The following is an 18,767-nucleotide window of genomic DNA, read 5'->3' on the forward strand; positions in this document are numbered from 1 at the left end:
TGTCAAAATTATTCGTCACCGGAACAAAAATAACAAATTCGAGACAGTTCTCAAGGAGAGGAAAAGAATTGTGTCCGAGGTGAGACTCGAACTCACGACCTTTGGATTGGTATTCCCGGGGTTTGATCCACCGAGTCATACTGAATATGAGACCAACGCTCTAACCAACTGAGCCACTCAGACTTTTCAAGGATGATTTCGCTCATCCATTGGTTAACTATATTCCTATTTTATTGGTAGCCCTCGCGCCCCGGAAGGACGAGCAACTAAAGGACGACGAGAATGAAGCAAAGTCCTAAGAGCACATGTCTATATATTCTTGCCCTCAATCCTCTAGAACGCAGTATGTAATCCAACAAGATTTCATCGCTCACTGTTCCTTGTTGATGGCACTCAGAAGACTCGGCTTGAACCTTTACTGCCCCAGTGGGTGTGTGGGTGAGCCAGAGTGTTTGCGACTTTTGATTACTTCTGAAACTGTTAGCCAATTTCTGAATTAACACCGCATCATCAGAGAGAACAGTATGTGGCGTGCAGGTACCCAAGTGAACTCGGAGTGCAAAATGGTTTTTCCCTTGGACTCAGAGACGAGGGGACTCTGACAAATGATACACGTGTTGCTTCCTGAACCTTGATTAATGTGCATGATTTATGCGGTATTTCTGATAACGGTGCTAATGTTTCGACCCAAACTGCATTAACTAGAATGAGTGGTCGAAGAAAGACCGTCGGAAACTTTAATGTTTTGAGTTACAAGGGTTGACATGGTCAATTGCTGTGGTGACAGTTGCACGAACAGGAAACGAAAATTACCATTTGGATGTGATGCCACCGGTACTGCCATTTATATTCTGCAATCAGCAAAAAGAAAAGAAAAAAAAAATTTAGTATATATTTTATATAAAGCCGCAGCGGCATAAACACATATTTACAGCCTCTGGGATTCATGCAGTTATCCCGGTTCTTTTACTGCGAGGCGTCCCCGTCGAATAACGGTTGTTTCTTTCTTCATTCATTCATTTATGAGCATTCTTGTCATTTGAAAATGCGAATAAAAAGAGAAGGGAGAGAAGACCGTAGAGCGAGGGGCGGGAGAGGGGGATGGGGGATGGTATGAGATTTTGATTGTCCTTGTGAAGCTCAACGGATTATGGCTCAAAACCGTTTCAAACATCAGTCCATCCCATCTCTACAGCCAATACAAGCCGAGCATTCAGCATTGTAGACACAACATAAGGAGTCCAAGACAAGAGAGTAGGTTTCGGTTTCATCAATTTTCTTAGCCCTGAATTAGGAGCTATGTTTCATCAGCTCAACAAGCGAGAGATCGTGATGTCCCCCTCGGATCTGTGATATTGCTATCTCAACCTGTACCGCAATTGATTCTCTGAACAACACGTTAATTTGATGCCGAAAAGCCTTCACCTAGCATACCTCCGTTTCTTCGACAACCCCCATCACCACATCCTTTCCAAACACAATGGTGAACACAGGTCATCCAAGCCGAGCTTGCAAGCTTTGTCGGGTGAGAAGAGTGAAGTGCGACGAAACCAGACCGCATTGTCTGAAGTGCAAAAAGGCGAAGAGAGAATGCCCGGGCTATAGAGATCCATTCGAGATCAATCTTCGTGATGAGACGCAAAGCACCATTCGAAGGGCTAAAGCAGCAGCGGAGGCACAGAGCGGGACTCGAGGGGCTCGCACCAGACGGAAGGGAACAGCTGCGAGACAGTCACCGAGTCAACCCAGGCTCTCGTTGAACACAGGACGTCCAGAGAGTCGAGACTCAACACTATCATTCGATAGCTCGTCAAGTTCTCAGTCATCATGGCAACCTTCGCCGTCAGACTGCACCGTATTGACCACCAGCCGCTCTACAGTTCATAATACTTGGACCACAACAGTGCTAGACTTCGACCCAGCTAAGAATACGCAGGCGTCCGCTTTCGACTTCACCGCAGTATGGTCCCTACCGGAACAAAATCTGTCCTCGCCAATCAGCGGCTTCGCAAAGGCAATGAGCTCGTCGTTTGACGGGACGAGGTTGAGTCTCGGTACTGGATCGCCACAGTTGGAAAACAGCCCGAGCTCGCCTCCAGTGCTACCGGGCTTACAGACACCACTTGATGAACAGGCAACATGCTTTTTTCTTTCCAACTTCGTTCTATGTCCCTCATCCGTTCAAGATTCCTGTCTATTTAACTTCGTTTTGAAGATTCTTGAATGGGATAACCTCAAAGACACACCGTTTCCCATGGCCTTCACCGCCGTCTCGATAGCATCTTTGGCAGGGCGACCAAATTCCAGGCATTTGTTTCCGAGATCCCGCATATACTATAGCACCGCCTTGGTGCAGCTCCAGGAGGCCATCAAAGACAAGGACAGAGCTAAGAAGGATACTTCCCTTGCAGCAGCGATCCTGCTGTCCTTTTATGAGGTGAGAACCTACCAATAATCACCTCAAGGCCCATCTCTTTTACTAATGCTTCAATTTTCAGGGCCTTACATGTGATGACGGTGATATGAAGGGTTGGTCGAATCACCTGGATGGAGCCAAGGCTCTCCTTCGCATCCGAGGCAAGGATGTGGTACAAAACAGTTCACCCGAAGGTCTTGAGATGTTCCAGCTAGTACGATCAATGACGGTACGTGGCATCCCAAGGCCGACCGATCTTGCACAAGAGCAATTATTTGCGAGGGTAAGTAGAGGATGACTGACAAAAGCTTCTAGATACGCCAGTACATGTTCGGATTTGTGGCGAACCCAGCACCAGGCGAGGTAGAGTGGTGGGGCCAACATTTGATCAGAAACAAATCAGGCCACATCGCTCTCATGCTAAACATGAAAGCCACACTGATCCGCGCCGAGGCTGATGCACTTCTGACTACGTCGGGGCCCAAGACTGCCGAAAAGATCAACAAGGCCGTGGATCTCCTCGGTCGTGCGCGCGAGATCGTCGTCGAGCTTGGTCGCTGGCTTGCAGACTGTCACGAGACCTGGCCCAAGTCTGTCTCTGGCTGGGCCGCCGACGTGGACGACGACGAGCTTGAGAAAGCAGCCACGTTTCCCGGCCCGGTCTGCACATTCCCAGACGTCTGGGTCGCCGGCAAGCATCTCAATATCAACGCCTCTAGGATCATGCTGTCTGGCATCATGGTTCGATGTATGCAGTGGATTCACGCGCCAGCCGACCATACGCAGACCGCTGACTACGTGGAGACGATGCGTGTTGGCTGCGAAGAGGTTTCAAATGTGATTTCGAGCGTGCCGTATTTCGTCAACTGGACGGGGGACAAGGCCACAATTGCCAATTTCCCCTGTGGCGCGCCGACAACTCCCAAAGCCTACAGTGCAGTCACCGCATTGTACCCTCTTCTCTGTACCGGCCTCAGCATGTTTGCGACGGCAAGACAGAAGAGGTGGCTTTGCAGCCGGCTCATGTTCATGTCAGAGACGATGGGGATCAAACAGGCAGACTTGTTCGCCAAGGTAGGTCATGTTGTGGCGCATCAAATCTCTGATTCTACGACGACGTATGCTAATCGAATCTATAATGATTAGTTGATCTCTAATCAATCCTCCAAAGGAATTCGCTGGTAGGATTCAGAGGTATTGTATATTTCACAGCACTGGGGAGGGCAACGGCCCTAGTTGACCATTAACAATGTTGTAACGACATTTTGGCCAGCTTATATATGTTGCAACACTTTCCCATTCTTTGACAGGCTTATAGTTTGAAGCACCCGTTATTATCAAGTGGTATGCAAATCAACAAATGTGACAGTCTGTGGCGTAAAACGTTTCTCCGTCTGTCTTTGCTTTTGACCCACTTATGATTTTTATGTTTTTTGTAGTTAGTAATGTTATGTAGAGGATGGATGTCGATTTGGATCATCCTCGTAGACTCATAGTCACGATCTTCCTACCCCAGCATTGATAATTAAACCTTAATCTGGACAGATCCTGCTTCAAGTCACGTCACCCAGTCCTTCAGCATCCACTAGATCCAAACACAGCCGGAGATCAGTGGCTCTGTAGGCACTTCATAGCGACTCATAACAAACTTTAACACCAAGACTTATGATAGAGAAATGCACTGGAACAATTTTTCCGGCCGGATCACACAGCGAGTAGGTAAGAATCACCAGCAGCCCTTTCCCCCCTTCCCTACCCCCCCCTTTTCCCACCCAACTCCTTTTACGGCTAATCGCTTCGCAGAGATTCCCGGCGCCGGCAGTGCATGGTTACAGATCACTCGGGGATCTCAAAAACATCGCCGCCTTCCCAGCGACGGCGATACAAATGTGGAGTCTCCATGTGGCTAATCACACCTTGTGTAGCAATGACCTGACAATCGTTCCTGATAAGACGCCGAACGACCCCTCAAGTCCGGACTGAAGGTTGGGGAATGATACCCTCTAGCTTATCTTTGTCATGTTACGTCGCATTACTCAAAAGCGGAGTTGGAGTTCGAAGGAGTATTATTGCTTTCTACTATAATGCAGCAGACGCAACAATGAAATATGCAGAGTGTCCTCAGACGTGGTCACTTCAGCAAAACGATTTCCCAAAGCTTCCTCAAAATTTGACAGAACCCTCTCTGGGTTTCTGCGTCCCGGATGATGAAGTCGCCCGAGCCTTCTGATATTGGTTCTCCGGTTGTTGAAAAGGGGACGGACACCTCGGTGAATGTGGAGCAGGCGACAAAGGATCTCGTGAACATCACACACGCCCACGCGTTCGACCCAAACCTGCCACAGGAGAAGATCGACCTCGTGAAACGGGCGATACAAGATGGCGATGCAGACGAGATTCTGGAGGCTGATGCACTGTTCAGCGAAGACTCGCCGTATGACCAGGTCCGCGCCGCTGTCCGCAACACGGACGGCGAAGAAGTGGCCAACACCGTCCGCGCCTGGATCCTGGGCATGATCTTTGTGACCATTGGCAGCGGTCTCAATATGTTCCTGTCCATGAGGAGCCCTGCAATCAATTTCCCTGCCATTGTTGTGCAGCTGCTTGTCTACCCCATCGGTTGCCTGTGGGCCAGGACTATGCCGACCAGAGTATTCAATTGGTTTGGGTTGAAATGGACCTTCAACACCGGGCCATTCACCATCAAGGAGCACGTTGTCGTTGTGTTGATGGCTAACGTGAGCATCGGATACGCCTGCAAGTGATCCTTTTCCTCTCTCAGCAGTGCTAAATTCTTTAAGAGCAAGTCGAGCTGTGCGACGTGATTTTCGTTTCTGTTAACAGTCAGCAGACAGCACGGATGCTTTATTGGCGCTCCAGGGAGCACCATTCTATAACATCAATCTTGGATGGGGCTTTCAGCTCTTGTTCACACTGAGCTCGCAGATCATCGGAATTGGGTTGGCAGGACTGGCACGGCGATTCCTCGTCTGGCCAGCGGCAATGATTTGTATGCAACTCCCAAATCACCATAACATGTACAAACTAGTCGACATCTAACCATTCTTTAGGGCCTAGTGTGTTCAGCAGTACCACGCTTTTTTACGCGCTTCATGACAAGTCGAAGAGCGATGGGAGTAATAGCAATGGCTGGACCATCAGCCGCTACCGATATTTCTTCTACGTCCTCCTCGGAATGTTCTGCTACTACTGGATTCCTGGGGTTCTCTGGCAAGGTCTTTCGGTCTTTGCCTTCATTACGTGGATACGGCCGAACAATGTTGTCCTCAACCAGCTGTTCGGAGGATGGACTGGCCTCTCTCTCATACCAATCACGTTTGATTGGACATATGTGACGGCCTACCTCGGCGACCCTCTCCTGGCACCAGTTCACACCGCCATATCAGAGCTGGCCGGCCTGTTTCTATTCGTCATGATCGTGACCATCGGCATCACCTACTCCGGCGCCATTTACAGCCAGTATTTGCCCATCAACACGAGCCAGACGTACGACAACACCCAGAGCGAATACAACGTCACCCGCATCCTCGGCGACGGCTTCACGTTCGACCTGCAGAAGTATAAAGAGTACTCACCTCTTTTTCTAGCACCGACCTTTGCCCTCAACTACGGCATGTCGTTCGCCGCCCTGACAGCCGCCCTGGTGCACTGCGGCCTTTTCCACGGCAAGGAGATCTACTACCGTCTCAAGATCGCAAGAAGTCAGGAGCCAGATATCCATATGAAGCTCATGTCAAATTATCGAGAGGCCCCTGAGTGGTGGTATGCAGTTTTGTTCGTGCTATCCACTGCGCTGGGCCTCGCCACGGCACTAGGCTATGATTCACAGTTGCCATGGTGGGCTTATTTCGTGGCTGTCATTCTCGCCATTGTCTTCATGTTGCCCACCTGCATCATCTTGGCCATTTCCAATCTGGGTCTTGCTCTGAATGTTTTGTCGCCTTTCCTGGCTGGCTTCATGATACCTGGAAGACCCATCGGCGTCATGATCTTCAAAGTCTATAGCACTATTGTTCTCGGTCAGGCGCAGACTTATGCTGGGGATATGAAGATGGCTCACTATATGGTCAGTCGCCGTGCAGAGCAGCACACAAAAGTCATCCTCTCCAAAAAATACATCGTTATATGATTGCTGACAACCAGAGCAGAAAGTTCCACCACGAATTACGTTCTGGTGTCAGGTGGTGGCAACTATATGGGCCACCTTTGTCCAGATTGCGGTGATGAACTGGACCCTTGGGAACATTGACGGTGTCTGTGATCTGTATGTTGGCTCCCTTCTCTCACTCATCAAGGCCGTCTAGGAAAAAGACTCCATGGGAACTAACCACCTCCACCTTTTGCCTGTAGGGAACAACCCGCCAAATTTTCGTGTCCTAACGGGCGTGCTTTCTTCTCGTCGTCCATCGTCTGGGGAGTGATCGGACCGACGCGGATGTTCGGAGCAGGATCCATCTACCAGTACTTCAACGTCTTCTGGCTCATCGGCGCGATCCTCCCATGCGTCTTCTATCTCTGCGTCAAGATCGGCGGGCGCCTGTCCTGGGTCGGCCGCAACCTCCACGCCCCGATCATGCTCGGCGCGATGGGCTGGCTTCCACCAGCGACGCCCCTCTCGTTCTCCACGTGGGGGTTGTTCTCGCTTTTGTTCAACTACTTCATCAGGAAGCGGTATCATGGATGGTGGAGCACGTACAACTACATCACCGCGGCGGCCTTGGATGCTGGGTTGATCCTGTCTACAATTGTGATTTTCTTCGCCATCACGTTCCCAGGGGTGACTATACCGCAGTGGTGGGGCAATGTTGGCGTCTACGACACAATGGTGAGTACTCCTGTACCCTTTTCAAAACTCCTTGGGCCCTGCTACTTGGATGCAGTGCACACCGATGATTGTCTGCTAATATTCCTTCTCACTAATAGGATGCGGAATATACGGCAATCCTCAAGACTGTAGGCCCAGGGGAGACTTTTGGTCCGGCTACGTGGTGACACCGATTGGTCTATGCCTCATGGATACATTTTGGTGGATCTCTCGAGTAACGGTCTGGGTAAAGCCAGATTGTCGTGCCTGTCCTTACAAAGTCAAGAGTCAGGATGATACCAGCCGTCAGCCATATGAAGAGGGCAAGGTCTAATGAATTAGCTGAATTTATACTGATTAGTTTCGAGGCCTATTAATAAGCGTACATATGGATTTACTATGAAGTGTCTCTTTTAATCTTAGTTGGACGACTTTGTGTTGGCTGAGGAACGTCGAAGCTGCCAAAGAGATGCGAGTCAACCTGCTGCACGAGCTGCAGTATGCCTGATGATGCTTGGTGAATCGTAGAAAGCTTGCAAAGTGTAATAGTAAAGTCTTGTAGCGCCTGTAAAACTGACGTTCCAATCAATTCTCTTAATATACCTACCAAGTAGAGTGGTATTCTTGCTTCATCAAGTGGTGGAGGTAAATTCGACACAAAATGGTAGAAGATTGCGATGTGAACCGTGAGAGACGTCTGGATGGCCTGGGGATTGTAAGGAGGGATAGTGTTGGAACTCTCGAGCTCTGGAAGGCAATTCCGAGTTCGATCATCTCAAGATAGAATGCATGCTCACAATACCTTTCCGGTACCACTCGTCCTGAAGCAGTCTAGCCTCGTGTGGCGTATTGTGTTCGCTCCTGAGCGTGTGCCTTTATGCCTCACTGATTCCCAGTGATTGGACAACCTGAGAAAAATGTCGTGTTGTATACTATATTGCTAAATTTGCATACAAGCCTTCTTCAGAAGAACTGTGAAAAAGGTTGAGCAAAAAGTAATTAGCATATTGTCGGCAAGTTCAACTCCTTCATAGTACTGCAAGTGAAGGATCTGTATCACTCAATAGGCGCCGTGGCAGAGCGGTCTAATGCGATAGACTAGAAATTCCACTGGGATTCTACGGTATCTATTCTCTTCGGAGGCCCATGTTCGAATCATGGCGGCGTCGGCTTTTTTCCGTTTCCGTTTTGCCGTTTCCCTGCCTCCGTTTCCTGTTCTCCGTCTGTGCACTAACAAGCTGCTGGTATTCTCCATCTCGATCATCTCGATCTATATTAACTACTAAACTGAAAAAGGAAGGTAGTATTAATACTTGCTGCTGAAGTTCGTATTTATGCTAATCAAGTGAGTAGAGTTTGGCACTATGTGGGTATTCTGGAACTGTTAGAGCTAGCTTCAAACTCATTCTGCATCATAAATGCAGTAGTAATCTTATCTTGCTGACAATGCTTGTTCCTGACAAGTTCTGTGATCAAATTCCCCGCTGCTTACTGTTGAAAAAGATATCTCAAAGAGCTCATCGATATATGTAAAACCAGCGGATGCAGAAACAGCAATATGAATAGTTTCAAATTTCGGATGTCTGCTGGATATCACATACTATACACATTCCTTGACATGTGTTGGATTTCAGTGCTATCTTCAGAACTGAGTACATTAAGGTGCTTCTAACAGATGCCTTAACCCCCTGTGGGCAAGCTCCTCTGTTCACTAGTTGAAAGGCGCTAAGTAGCCTGTTCATTCTAAGTCACAGTCTATCATATCTGTTCGCTAGGAACGGCTGTTTCGTTCCAGCATATACTATGTATAGCCTCTCAGCCACCCTGCCACCCGCTCCAGAGCGGGGCTGATTGCAAGGGGTATTATGGAGAAAGACTGAAACCTGCTGCCTAACCAAGTTGCTACATATATGAATGCATCTAATCCGATTATCGAATACAAATCCATAGCTTATTAGATTAAACACGACCGCTACCACAACAAAACAAGTATCCTTACTGCGTTCCTCTCATTGTCCACGATTACTCCCCGAACAGTTAAGCGCAACAGCACCATCTCCTACAGGCTTCCACTCGTCGCCTACAGCCAGCGAAAGACTCTGAGTGTTGGCTTCAGCGCAGACTAATCCGGGGTAGCAGGCGTGGCTGAGCTGGCCAGTCAGAATCTTGTTCCCGTTTGCTATCTTTTCTCTGTTTTTCATTTTCGAGTCAAGGCTACTCTTCAGACGAAAAGCCTGGGTGGGCAGGATCCTGTATTCTCAGGGGTTTTTTTTTCCTCCCCCCCCTTTTGTTTTGTAGTTTTTTGGGGTATTTTTTCTCTTTCGCGCAACATCGTATACATAAATTTGAAATGGCTGATCGCTCTGGTATATCTCCGACATACTCAACCCACTCAGATACTACAACGAACCCAAATATGCTGCGCAGCTCATCATTCGATTCCTCCCACAGCATTCAATCAACATAGCTTCCTAATAATATCGATTTTCATATGCCAGCTTTGGCATCCTGGCAGCTCAGCAATCGCTTGGGAAAGATATTCCTCGATATCAACTGGATCTCGCAGCATGATAAGAGCGCATTCTTCAAAATTCATATACGTCTTTTGATGGAAGGAGCACAGGCGCGCTATCACCGCAGCTCTTGCAGTGTCCGTGTTTATATCTTCATCCCCTCTGAGCGCATTCGCTAACTTCGGTTCGATCCTAATCCTAATACGAAATAGCTGGGTCCGAATACAGTCACTTTGACTTTCGATATAATTAGGCCACCAGCTCTACTACTCCCTAAAACATTCGCAACATTAAATCAGGTAGCAGGTAACAGACTCAGATCTCTGCATTTATTAACTGCGCAATCGTCTTTTACTATCCATGCAATCATTTCAGGCTGAAGATTCCCAGCTGCATAAATGCGCCAGCTTTGCATTGCAATCTCAGCACAAGCCTTGCCAAGTATCGAACGCTTCGGATTTGCGATTATCCCATCACTATATGAGGGTTATGGCGCGCAGATAGTAGAAGGAGACTTGCTTTCTGAAACAAATGCTAGTACTGCTAATACTTCTATCCCCCCCCCTTATAATAACACAGTTACAAATACTACTTGTAAGTATTTCTTATTATAAATATATAACTAGTCTAATTTGTATTAGCTTGTAGCTAAAAAAGAAGCAGCTCTGTATCCGAAATCTCCAAGCTCTTGGATTATGCAGCTATAGAAGCACTTCTGAATGCTTAACTTCAGATCCACAAGCAGGAGATCGCCGGACTTCATAATACTCTCAAGTCTGAAATCATAGAGCTGCTTGCTGAGCATAAGAAGGACGTAAGGCAAATGCTAAGTGCTTGCAAGACCGAGTTTGCTAGGAAATTGGCTTCATCGGAGGAACGGATTAGAGATGATGTTATAGGAGGATTGACAGACTTGATTGAGGAGAAAGTTGTAGATGAGATGGAAGGGATTCAAGACTATGTAATAGATAGCATCACATCGATGTTCTTGACAGCTGAGTTGACATTCCCTCAACACTCTAGATATTAGGTTGAGATTTAATAGAGTTGAGAGAACTCATGACTTCGATCGTCGTATTATAGTGACTAGCGTGTTCAGCACTGGAACTAGGAATGCACGTGGGTTCTGGTAGTGCTTGTATTCGGTTTGAGTCACCTGAGCAGGTGTAAGGTAAGTTCTTTACCCTGACTTGATGCTGTATTGGCTTTTATTTGCTGTCAGTCTGACAACGCTTGGGTCGTTGGGGCCTTTGCCTATTGCTTCGGCATTCGTTCTTGTGCAACAGCGCCCCAGCCCTGGTTCGCAGATCAGGTTCAGTTGCTATCATTTATCGATATATCGCCGGATGTGGTAAACTGATTTGATTAGAACATATCAAGCATTTACACCGATACAAGCTAGAGCTGGCAGAAATACCGAATACAGTAGTCTGTAGTGATGTGGAATAGGCTCATATCTATGCTGAGCTTCAAATCTGGTTTCTGGAAATCGGAAAATCTCGCCCAACAAACTTTTCTCAGATCTCCAGATCTTGGAAACCTGACTTGATAGAAAGTATATAAGTCAAAGGGGGGGGTTTTGGGCCGGGGTAGTTTTGGGCCACCCTGGCCACCCTCGTCAAATACACACACCCATATATATATATACTGTTTATCTATTCTATTCACCCACCACGATGCAATCCTCCTCATCAGTAGGTAATTCGACATCGCTCTCTTCATTCAGACTATCCTCGTGGCGATTAGCCGCGTTTTGAGCTCTCTGTATATCCTCAATCCCTGCAAACTTCGAATTCGGATCCATATCAACCTTTCTTCTTTTACTAGGCCTCAGAGCCTCAATCTGCCTTTTCAACGCTTTATTTTCCTCCAATGCCTTAGCAAACTCGAGGTCCCTCTCCCCATAAGCCTTTTTTATCTTCTTGAATAGCATACGGCGGCCTGGTTCCGTTCGAAGTTATTGCCGATTCTCTAGCAGCTGATAGTATAGCTGTTTAGCCTTTCGAGGAGTTGAAAAGAGAACTGGCTGGCTTGAGGAGGCTTTTGGGGAAAGATGAGGTGCTGTTGATTGTGCTGAGCCTGAATTGGACTGGGTCTGACGGCTTGGTTGACTGTTCTCGAGGAGAAGAGGGCTCAAGAGGGCTTTTGAGGGTCTAAGAGGCCACAGACCAGTTGCTTTCCATCCAGATCTAATATTCTGGCTTAAAAGGCCTTCCAGTCGAGCCAGACGATAGTTGCTGAGGAATAAACGCTTGCCTGCAATAGTTGAATCGCCCCATTGGCCCATATTGCTGACTTTCTTTCTGTATGCCCGTTTGAGAGATGAAAAGACCCCTAGATCGAGGGGTTGAAGAACGTAAGAGGTATGAGGAGGCAAGTAAATAAGCAGGATATTGTTTTGGAAGCAAAGCCACATAAACTCGTCCGTTTTATGGCTGCCATGGCCATCCAGGACTAACAGCCTGGCTTCTGAGGGGTCTGCTGGCTGGCTATGAGGAATGAAGATCTCTTTCAGCCATTCAACTGCCATTTTATCGTTTGTCCATCCGTTTTGCGTAGCTGTAAACTTCCAACCATCAAAAAGCTCCAAATCAAGAGGAAACCACTGTTGTTGTACCGTTTGGCCCTTGAAAATCACCAGAGGGAAGAGGTAGGCACCTGTAGCTGAGATACACTCGAGGAAAGAAGTCCAGGCTTTTGATCCAGGGTCTTTCCTTTGAATTGAACGCGAAGAGGAGCCTCCGAGGACTAATCCATTTGTTCCTTGGCTCTCCATCAGGCCAGCTTCATCCATATTCCATCTATTAGCTGGCTTAATAGCTTGGATATGAGGAAGATTGAAAAGACGAAACCAAAGCCGTATTACCTCTGTTGTAGCCCCATTCGTTCGTTCAGAGGCAATGCAGCGAGTCTTCCTGACCTTTATCTCTGGATTTCTCTTCAAAAAAGCCTGAGTCCATTGCACCCCGAGGGCCTGAGAGTCTCCCTGGACCTCGAGGATCTGCTGAGCAAAGTATTTGAGTTCTGAATGGCTTGGTGGAACGCCTAGGCTTTCTTGAATCAGGATCCATTCGGCTAGTCTTCTTTCCTGATCAATAGAGAGCCTTTGCTGGTTTTCGTGGGCTGTTTTATGCGATTCCCCTCCTTCTAGGCGAGCCTGAAGAGTACTCCTTGGAATACCCCATTCCCTCGAGGCTTGCCGCTGAGACTTGCCTTTTCTGACAGCCTCAACGGCCTGAGCTAGCTCAAACTCGGAATAGGGCTTCATAACAGTCAGATAAAGGTTTGCTGGAAAGATGAAGTTGTTTGGATCAAAATTGGTTGAGTAATAGCTATCAAACTAAAGGGGGTTGAAGAGGCGGTGAGGGTGGCCAGGGTGGCCCAAAACTACCCCGGCCCAAAACCCCCCCCTTTGACTTATTAGATGTTTCCCACCAGAATGATTCGGCCCTTCAAGATCTTGGGCATACCAAACAAGCACTATGCCTAGCAAAGCTGATCAGGAAATTATTGGCCAAAACGAGCCTGGAAGCTCACGAACGCCAAGAACGCCAAGAACCCCGAGACCCCCACTCGGAGGAGCGAGAGTCTCGAAGACTCCAGGACCCTCAAGAACCCCAACGACTGTTCAAGCCCGAAGATTCTCTACTCAACAGTTGACCGAAGGGGCAAGATCGCAAAATGCATCGCAATCTCGAGCAGCGACAGACCAACATTTGCTTGATATTGCTCAAGAAGCAACAAACCTGCTATTACATGCTCAGCAAATGCATCCTGAAGCAATAAGTCTGCAGCCTGCTCAAGCAACACTATAGCCTGATCAGAAACTATCACAGCCTGATCAGGCAATGCAGCAGCAACCTGCTCAGGCAACACCGCAACAATCTGGCCAGGCAACACCACAGCCTGATCAGACAATACAGCAGCAACCTGCCCAGGCAACACCGCAGCAATCTGGTCAGGCAACACCACAGCTTGATCAGGCAATGCAGCAGCAACCTGCTCTAACAATACCACAACCTTCTTCTGAAACTGCTCCAGCAATACTGCAGCCAGCTCAGATAGCAATACCACAGTCTGCTCAAACAGTAACACCTTCGGCTATACAAGCAAATGCACAGAGCAATGCATCATTGCTTGAGAAAAATTTCTAGCTAACCATCGAACAATATCTGCAGGCGCCCACTATAGAAAGGCCACTGCTCGTATGTATCTTCTGTACTTCTGAAATTCGCATTGAGGGCCTCGAACCTGTTGGTACTAACCTCGAAAATATGGAAATGCTGAATTGTTAACATCTTGTCAGAGCGCAGTATATGCGCCACTGGCAAGCAGTAGCTATAGTAAATAACTATAAACCATTCTGCTCAGTTTGTTGTTATCCACAATCAATATAGCAGAATATAAGATCGCATTCAAGATCTCCGGATAGCCTTAATGAAGACAATTGCAATAATGTATACTAGGGCTTATTAAGAGCCGAAGTTGGAGGATATCTTAATGCATTAATCAAAGCATTACATATCAATAATACTCAACTCTATATAACTATTCTATTGCCTTCGGAGCTTAGAATATCTCCCTGGGCTGCAATAAGAGAAGCTGCAGCTCGGTATGCAAGCCTTATACAGACTTATGAACAAGAAGTAGCGAGCATGCTGTCCGATATGCAACAGATGCTAGAAGAACAGCTAGCAGCAGCTTGCAATAAGCTATAGCATATGAACGAAGATGAATTACTCAACTATATAGCCAACAGGATTGGAAATAACTTTTTAACAACCAACTATGCTCGATCCAATATCAGTATGCACAAGGCTCCAGCTTTGCATAATGTGCAACATAATCTGCTGAATGAGCGTGGATATATTAGATTTACTAATCCAGATACGCGGGATTTGAATGGAGATTTCGCAAAGCAAAATGCTTTAATCCTTGGAAGGCTAGCGATGAAGGGTAGGATAGTTGTCCAAGTCCTATCCTGTAATCCAGCCTTTTCTAACTATGTGCGGTATTTTACAGTCAGAAGTGCATCTCATGGAGTTCGATGGGGAAGCTAGCGTTGTATCAGTAAACGGAATCTGGAATTATTGGCGAGCTTAAGAGAATCTAGTATTGGAAAGCCCGATCTTCTTGGAGTCTCTACTACGCTATGCTATCCTCCACAGCCTCAGGCAACTCTTATTCAACACATTCTTGTTAAGCTGCCAAAGAATGCTAATCCCATGCTACCTGAAGATGAATGGGAGAACGTATGGCACAGCAGATCGGATATGGAGTCGATCTGGGAAAGTTATGCATAAGATATACAACTTTATTAGTATAAATCAGAGCATATACGCTCAAACAAACCACAGTCCGCAGACATACCACCAGCATCGCTAGTGATCCCAGTAGCAGATATGGTGCGCTCTTATGATTCCTCAACAATTTTGTAGGATCAGTATTTCCTGCAAATGTTTGAATCATCTAAGTAGCAATAGCATAGATATAAATTGTCAAAGCTAATAACAAACTTATTTGGTTAGCAAAACAAACGAAGCTACTATCTGAAAATTTTTCACATGACTGAAATTGCAAGCAGGCATCTCGCATTGTGCCTTATAACTTGTGCATATAGTACTACCTCCTGAATAAGTTTATTCCATACCAAATGCTTAGCTGAAAGTCTATTATTCCTGTAACAACCCGGCTAGATGCTTTGAGACTGCACTAACAAGACGAATGCTATTAGTAACTAAGATATGGCTATCTCTTTGCATACTGCACTCCTTCCTGGCAATCTCAAGGGCTTCTTTGACACTCAGCAATCGAGATCTGGCATGGTGAGGCGTAAGTGGCTGTCCAAATCTCTCGATAACATTCCAGCAGCGCTAAATCATTATTCAAACACTCATCTAGATCATCATCAGCTTAATTCGTACTAGCTAAGGAATAAGAAATACCTCGATCTTCATAGTGTGTTATAAAAATAACATGTTGAATTGATGTATGAAGAAACTTTGCTAGAAGCTTTAATACTTCTTCACAGTTACAAACTTCCGACTTTTATATGAAGATCAAAACGCTATGCAGAGATGGATACTATCTGCAAATAGTCAGCAGAGTAATTCATAAAATTTATCCAAAAAATGATCTTAATCTGTATTTAGCTGAAGCTTCAAATCATCATGCAGCTTCTGCTATGCTGAGCTCATTATATGCTTCATCTAAGCACTAAGTCACCTGATCAACTTGAATCATCTCAAAGCATCCAGGCCAATGGAAATTTTAGATGCTATCAACAAGTGCTTGTTGAGACAAGTAAGGGAGCTTTCCTTTTGATACTTTCCACTAAAGGAATTCATTGCTTACTGCCCACACCAAGGAGCAGTTAAGGCGTTGAATATCGCTTACAAAATATCTGGGAAGATTGGTATCCATATTAACAATCTTCAGCAATACATGCTTTGCAGCTGCTCGAGTATATAAAACAGTAGAAATACCTGATTCCTGCAGAGCAGTAAATGCTGCTGCTCCCGCTTTAATAATACCAGCTTTATGCTAAGCAATATTCTCTATAGTTGGTCCAAGGTTGGAAACATGGTTCATCCCTATAGTTGTGATTGCTATAATAACTGAGCGCTCAAAGAAGTTAATAGAATCATACTCACCACCATAATGGATTTCATAGATAGCAACATCGACTCCTTCACGGAAAAAAGCATGAATTAAGATGAGAGCAAGCAACTAGAGAAAACGCAGGCCACTGTTGGTATCATGGAGTGATAGGCCATTGCAGATCTCGAAGACATACTGTGCGAAGCGAGTTTCGTCGAGCGGCTCAAAGTTGATGCGAATTCTCTCGTTCATCTTGAGTAGATGCGGCGAGGAGTAGAGCCCAGTCTTGCACGGAAAAGATGTTCCTCTTCTGTAAGCTCGAAGGAACAACTCGATATATGCGCAAGTACTGCCTTTGCTCTTTGTCCCAGCAACATATATGACGTTAAGCTTCTCCAGTCTCGATCCCTAGGTTTGAATCAGTTGAGCTTGGCAGAACTTAGCAGTATACTTCTTCTGTGCATACCGAATAATCTAGCTGCTGAAGCTATTGCTCCATACTCAGCAGCAAAGATTTGCTTCTAAGTAATGGTTCATTGGGCAGAAATGCATGCGAAAATCCCAACCTTACACTTGTTATTAGTCTTGTAATGCGCATTCTACTTTTTAAGAAAGCAATAGCATTCTTGGATCAGTTAGTCTCTTTATCCGAGATCTGTATAGTTCATAGCTATGCACTTCGAAGTTTCTCGATTTCATGCTGCAAGGTATTTCGGGATTGGTGTTTAGGATATCTGTTGTTTAGCTGATGTATGATATGTGATTCGGGATCTTAAGCGATATGAAAAAAGCAGTGCGTGCTTTCAGATCACGGAATCGGCGCAATTATTTATCCGACCCCCTACCCTTGAAACACATACTTAATTAAGTATTCTTTCATAAGTGCGGGGATTCGCCTTTCATAATTCACGCACCCACCTTTGAGAATCAGAGCCTTAGCTAGCTATCAATAGCCTTATCTCCATCAATACTATTAATCTCATCCCCTAATATTGCACGATAACTCAAGAACATAGCCAGCGCATCTGAGGCTAAAGAGCTTTGGAGTTCGCGATTTCAAGCAAGGATTCACGCTGCGCTTGAATAGCTAAGTGCGGATAAGCCAATCTGCAGCACTCAACGACGCAGCATATCAGCATTCAGCAGTGAAATAACATACACATTCATCTGATTATCCCTGATGGTATTCTTCCTCACTTTGTTTTGGTAAAAGGTGAAATGAGTGACAAGTTTCTTTTCGTGCATAGTTGGATGGCGTATGAGTTCAAAAGCGATCTGGCTATATGCAATGCTTATATAGACTTCTGGCTGGAAGCTACCGATGGCTGCAATCAAGACTCGAAAATGGAAGGCAAGACGGTTCAGTGGAGTATATGGTATGTCTTTTTCGTATAGCCATAGGGTTTGAAGCAATAAGGCAATATCTGCACTTGTTGCTTCTTTTTTGACGAATGTTTGACTGCGAGTCAGGCTCATCTTTTCGGCATTTCTCCCGATCTACTACCAAGGAGGTTAGCTGATGCAGCCTTACAATCGCTGGAAAACTTACTCTGATTACTTCATAGATAGGTCCCTTGCTCTTATTGGTAAAGAGCCCCTCGTTGAATTTCAAGGACTATTGCAGCGAGTTGTCTTCTGCTCTCTTTTGTGCAAGGACTGTGTTGTTGAATCCTATAACTAGGCATCTCCAGTAGTGTAGAAGCATTCCAGCGGATGTGACGGTATGCTTCTTTTCCGTCTCTATCGGACCAAAGGTCACCTTTCAGCGCTTTCGCCTCGTTCCATAAACCTTCAGGAATCGTGTGCAAAGTTTGATAGCATGCTTCTGCTTGTTACTAGGACAACAAAGGTCCACCCAGATCTGCTCAGGGTTTATAGGAGAACTTTCCCAGAATCTTCCAGAATCAGTTATTGAATGCATCAGTATTCATAATGAAGACCTTACTTATATCAAAGGCCTATCAATCGGGCTTTCTTGATAGCAGTATGATTTGGTTCCTCCGGTACATCATCATTTTCGCTGGATTCTTGCAACAGAGTGTCAATCTCGTCGTTATCTATATCGAAGAAAGCCATCTGAGTCGAATGAAGAATGATTTTGCATAAGAAAGAAAACCTGAAAAAGACCAGAATCAAGGATTGTGGCTGGAAGGAGATGGAAAGATTGTCAAATTTTGCAAGAAGGAAGAAGGCTGAAGATCCAGTTAAGGCAGCCGAAGCTGGATCCAACTGGATCAGTTGCAATCCAAATTTCAGTTGCCATGCTTCCGCTGAGACAATATTTGATAGGGAAGGCTGGGACAGTGATGCTGATAATCTTGATTTCTGTCTTCTGTTTTCCGTCTTCCCATTTTCTGTTTTTGGCAATTCCGATTCATTTACCGTTTCTTGTCCTTCGAATATGATTGGCCTT

The 18,767-nt window shown here is 46.0% G+C and overlaps 5 protein-coding genes and 2 non-coding genes across 7 annotated transcripts; 4 read left to right on the plus strand and 3 right to left on the minus strand.

Annotated features, from left to right (window-relative positions):
• Positions 1-71: 71 nt before the first annotated feature.
• Positions 72-183, minus strand: M406DRAFT_t58. The gene has a single exon. It is a non-coding gene; the product is annotated as a tRNA-Met (tRNA).
• Positions 184-1,480: 1,297 nt separating this feature from the next.
• M406DRAFT_217855 (uncharacterized protein) lies at positions 1,481-3,475 on the plus strand (the record flags this gene model as incomplete). Its single annotated transcript, XM_040915512.1, has 4 exons — positions 1,481-1,731; positions 2,083-2,437; positions 2,499-2,645; positions 2,741-3,475. Coding segments are annotated over 4 exons (1,488 nt in total), but the record flags the coding sequence as incomplete, so codon positions are not given.
• Positions 3,476-4,620: 1,145 nt separating this feature from the next.
• On the plus strand, positions 4,621-7,643 carry M406DRAFT_97307 (uncharacterized protein; the record flags this gene model as incomplete). Its single annotated transcript, XM_040926359.1, has 7 exons — positions 4,621-4,662; positions 4,702-5,154; positions 5,261-5,426; positions 5,488-6,503; positions 6,586-6,701; positions 6,788-7,262; positions 7,361-7,643. 7 exons carry the CDS (start codon positions 4,621-4,623, stop codon positions 7,427-7,429), a joined length of 2,337 nt encoding a protein of 778 aa, XP_040776630.1. The 3' UTR covers positions 7,430-7,643.
• A 664-nt stretch (positions 7,644-8,307) lies between these two features.
• Positions 8,308-8,410, plus strand: M406DRAFT_t52. Its single transcript has one exon. It is a non-coding gene; the product is annotated as a tRNA-Ser (tRNA).
• A 797-nt stretch (positions 8,411-9,207) lies between these two features.
• M406DRAFT_356012 (uncharacterized protein) lies at positions 9,208-9,952 on the minus strand. Its single transcript, XM_040923325.1, has one exon. It carries the CDS (start codon positions 9,693-9,695, stop codon positions 9,456-9,458), a length of 240 nt encoding a protein of 79 aa, XP_040776631.1. The 5' UTR covers positions 9,696-9,952; the 3' UTR covers positions 9,208-9,455.
• Positions 9,953-9,957: 5 nt separating this feature from the next.
• On the plus strand, positions 9,958-10,752 carry M406DRAFT_97309 (uncharacterized protein). The gene is made up of 2 exons (XM_040926360.1): positions 9,958-10,348; positions 10,418-10,752. The coding sequence occupies exons 1-2, from the start codon at positions 10,153-10,155 to the stop codon at positions 10,459-10,461; spliced, it is 240 nt and encodes a 79-aa protein (XP_040776632.1). The 5' UTR covers positions 9,958-10,152; the 3' UTR covers positions 10,462-10,752.
• Positions 10,753-13,399: 2,647 nt separating this feature from the next.
• Positions 13,400-14,052, minus strand: M406DRAFT_68094 (uncharacterized protein; the record flags this gene model as incomplete). Its single annotated transcript, XM_040925134.1, has 2 exons — positions 13,400-13,855; positions 14,020-14,052. The coding sequence occupies 2 exons, from the start codon at positions 14,050-14,052 to the stop codon at positions 13,400-13,402; spliced, it is 489 nt and encodes a 162-aa protein (XP_040776633.1).
• Between the last annotated feature and the right edge of the window lie 4,715 nt (positions 14,053-18,767).

The sequence above is a fragment of the Cryphonectria parasitica genome, assembly GCF_011745365.1.
Source record: "Cryphonectria parasitica EP155 unplaced genomic scaffold M406scaffold_4, whole genome shotgun sequence".
NCBI classification, from domain to species: Eukaryota; Fungi; Ascomycota; class Sordariomycetes; order Diaporthales; family Cryphonectriaceae; genus Cryphonectria; species Cryphonectria parasitica.

Bases quoted from the DNA above. Each gene is read 5' to 3' on its own strand.
- M406DRAFT_97309 (XM_040926360.1), top strand. From the start codon at position 10,153: ATGCGCCAGCTTTGCATTGCAATCTCAGCACAAGCCTTGCCAAGTATC. The intron at 10,349-10,417 runs GTAAGTATTTCT...AAAAAGAAGCAG, and splicing joins CACAGTTACAAATACTACTT to CTCTGTATCCGAAATCTCCA.
- M406DRAFT_356012 (XM_040923325.1), bottom strand. From the start codon at position 9,695: ATGCTGTGGGAGGAATCGAATGATGAGCTGCGCAGCATATTTGGGTTC.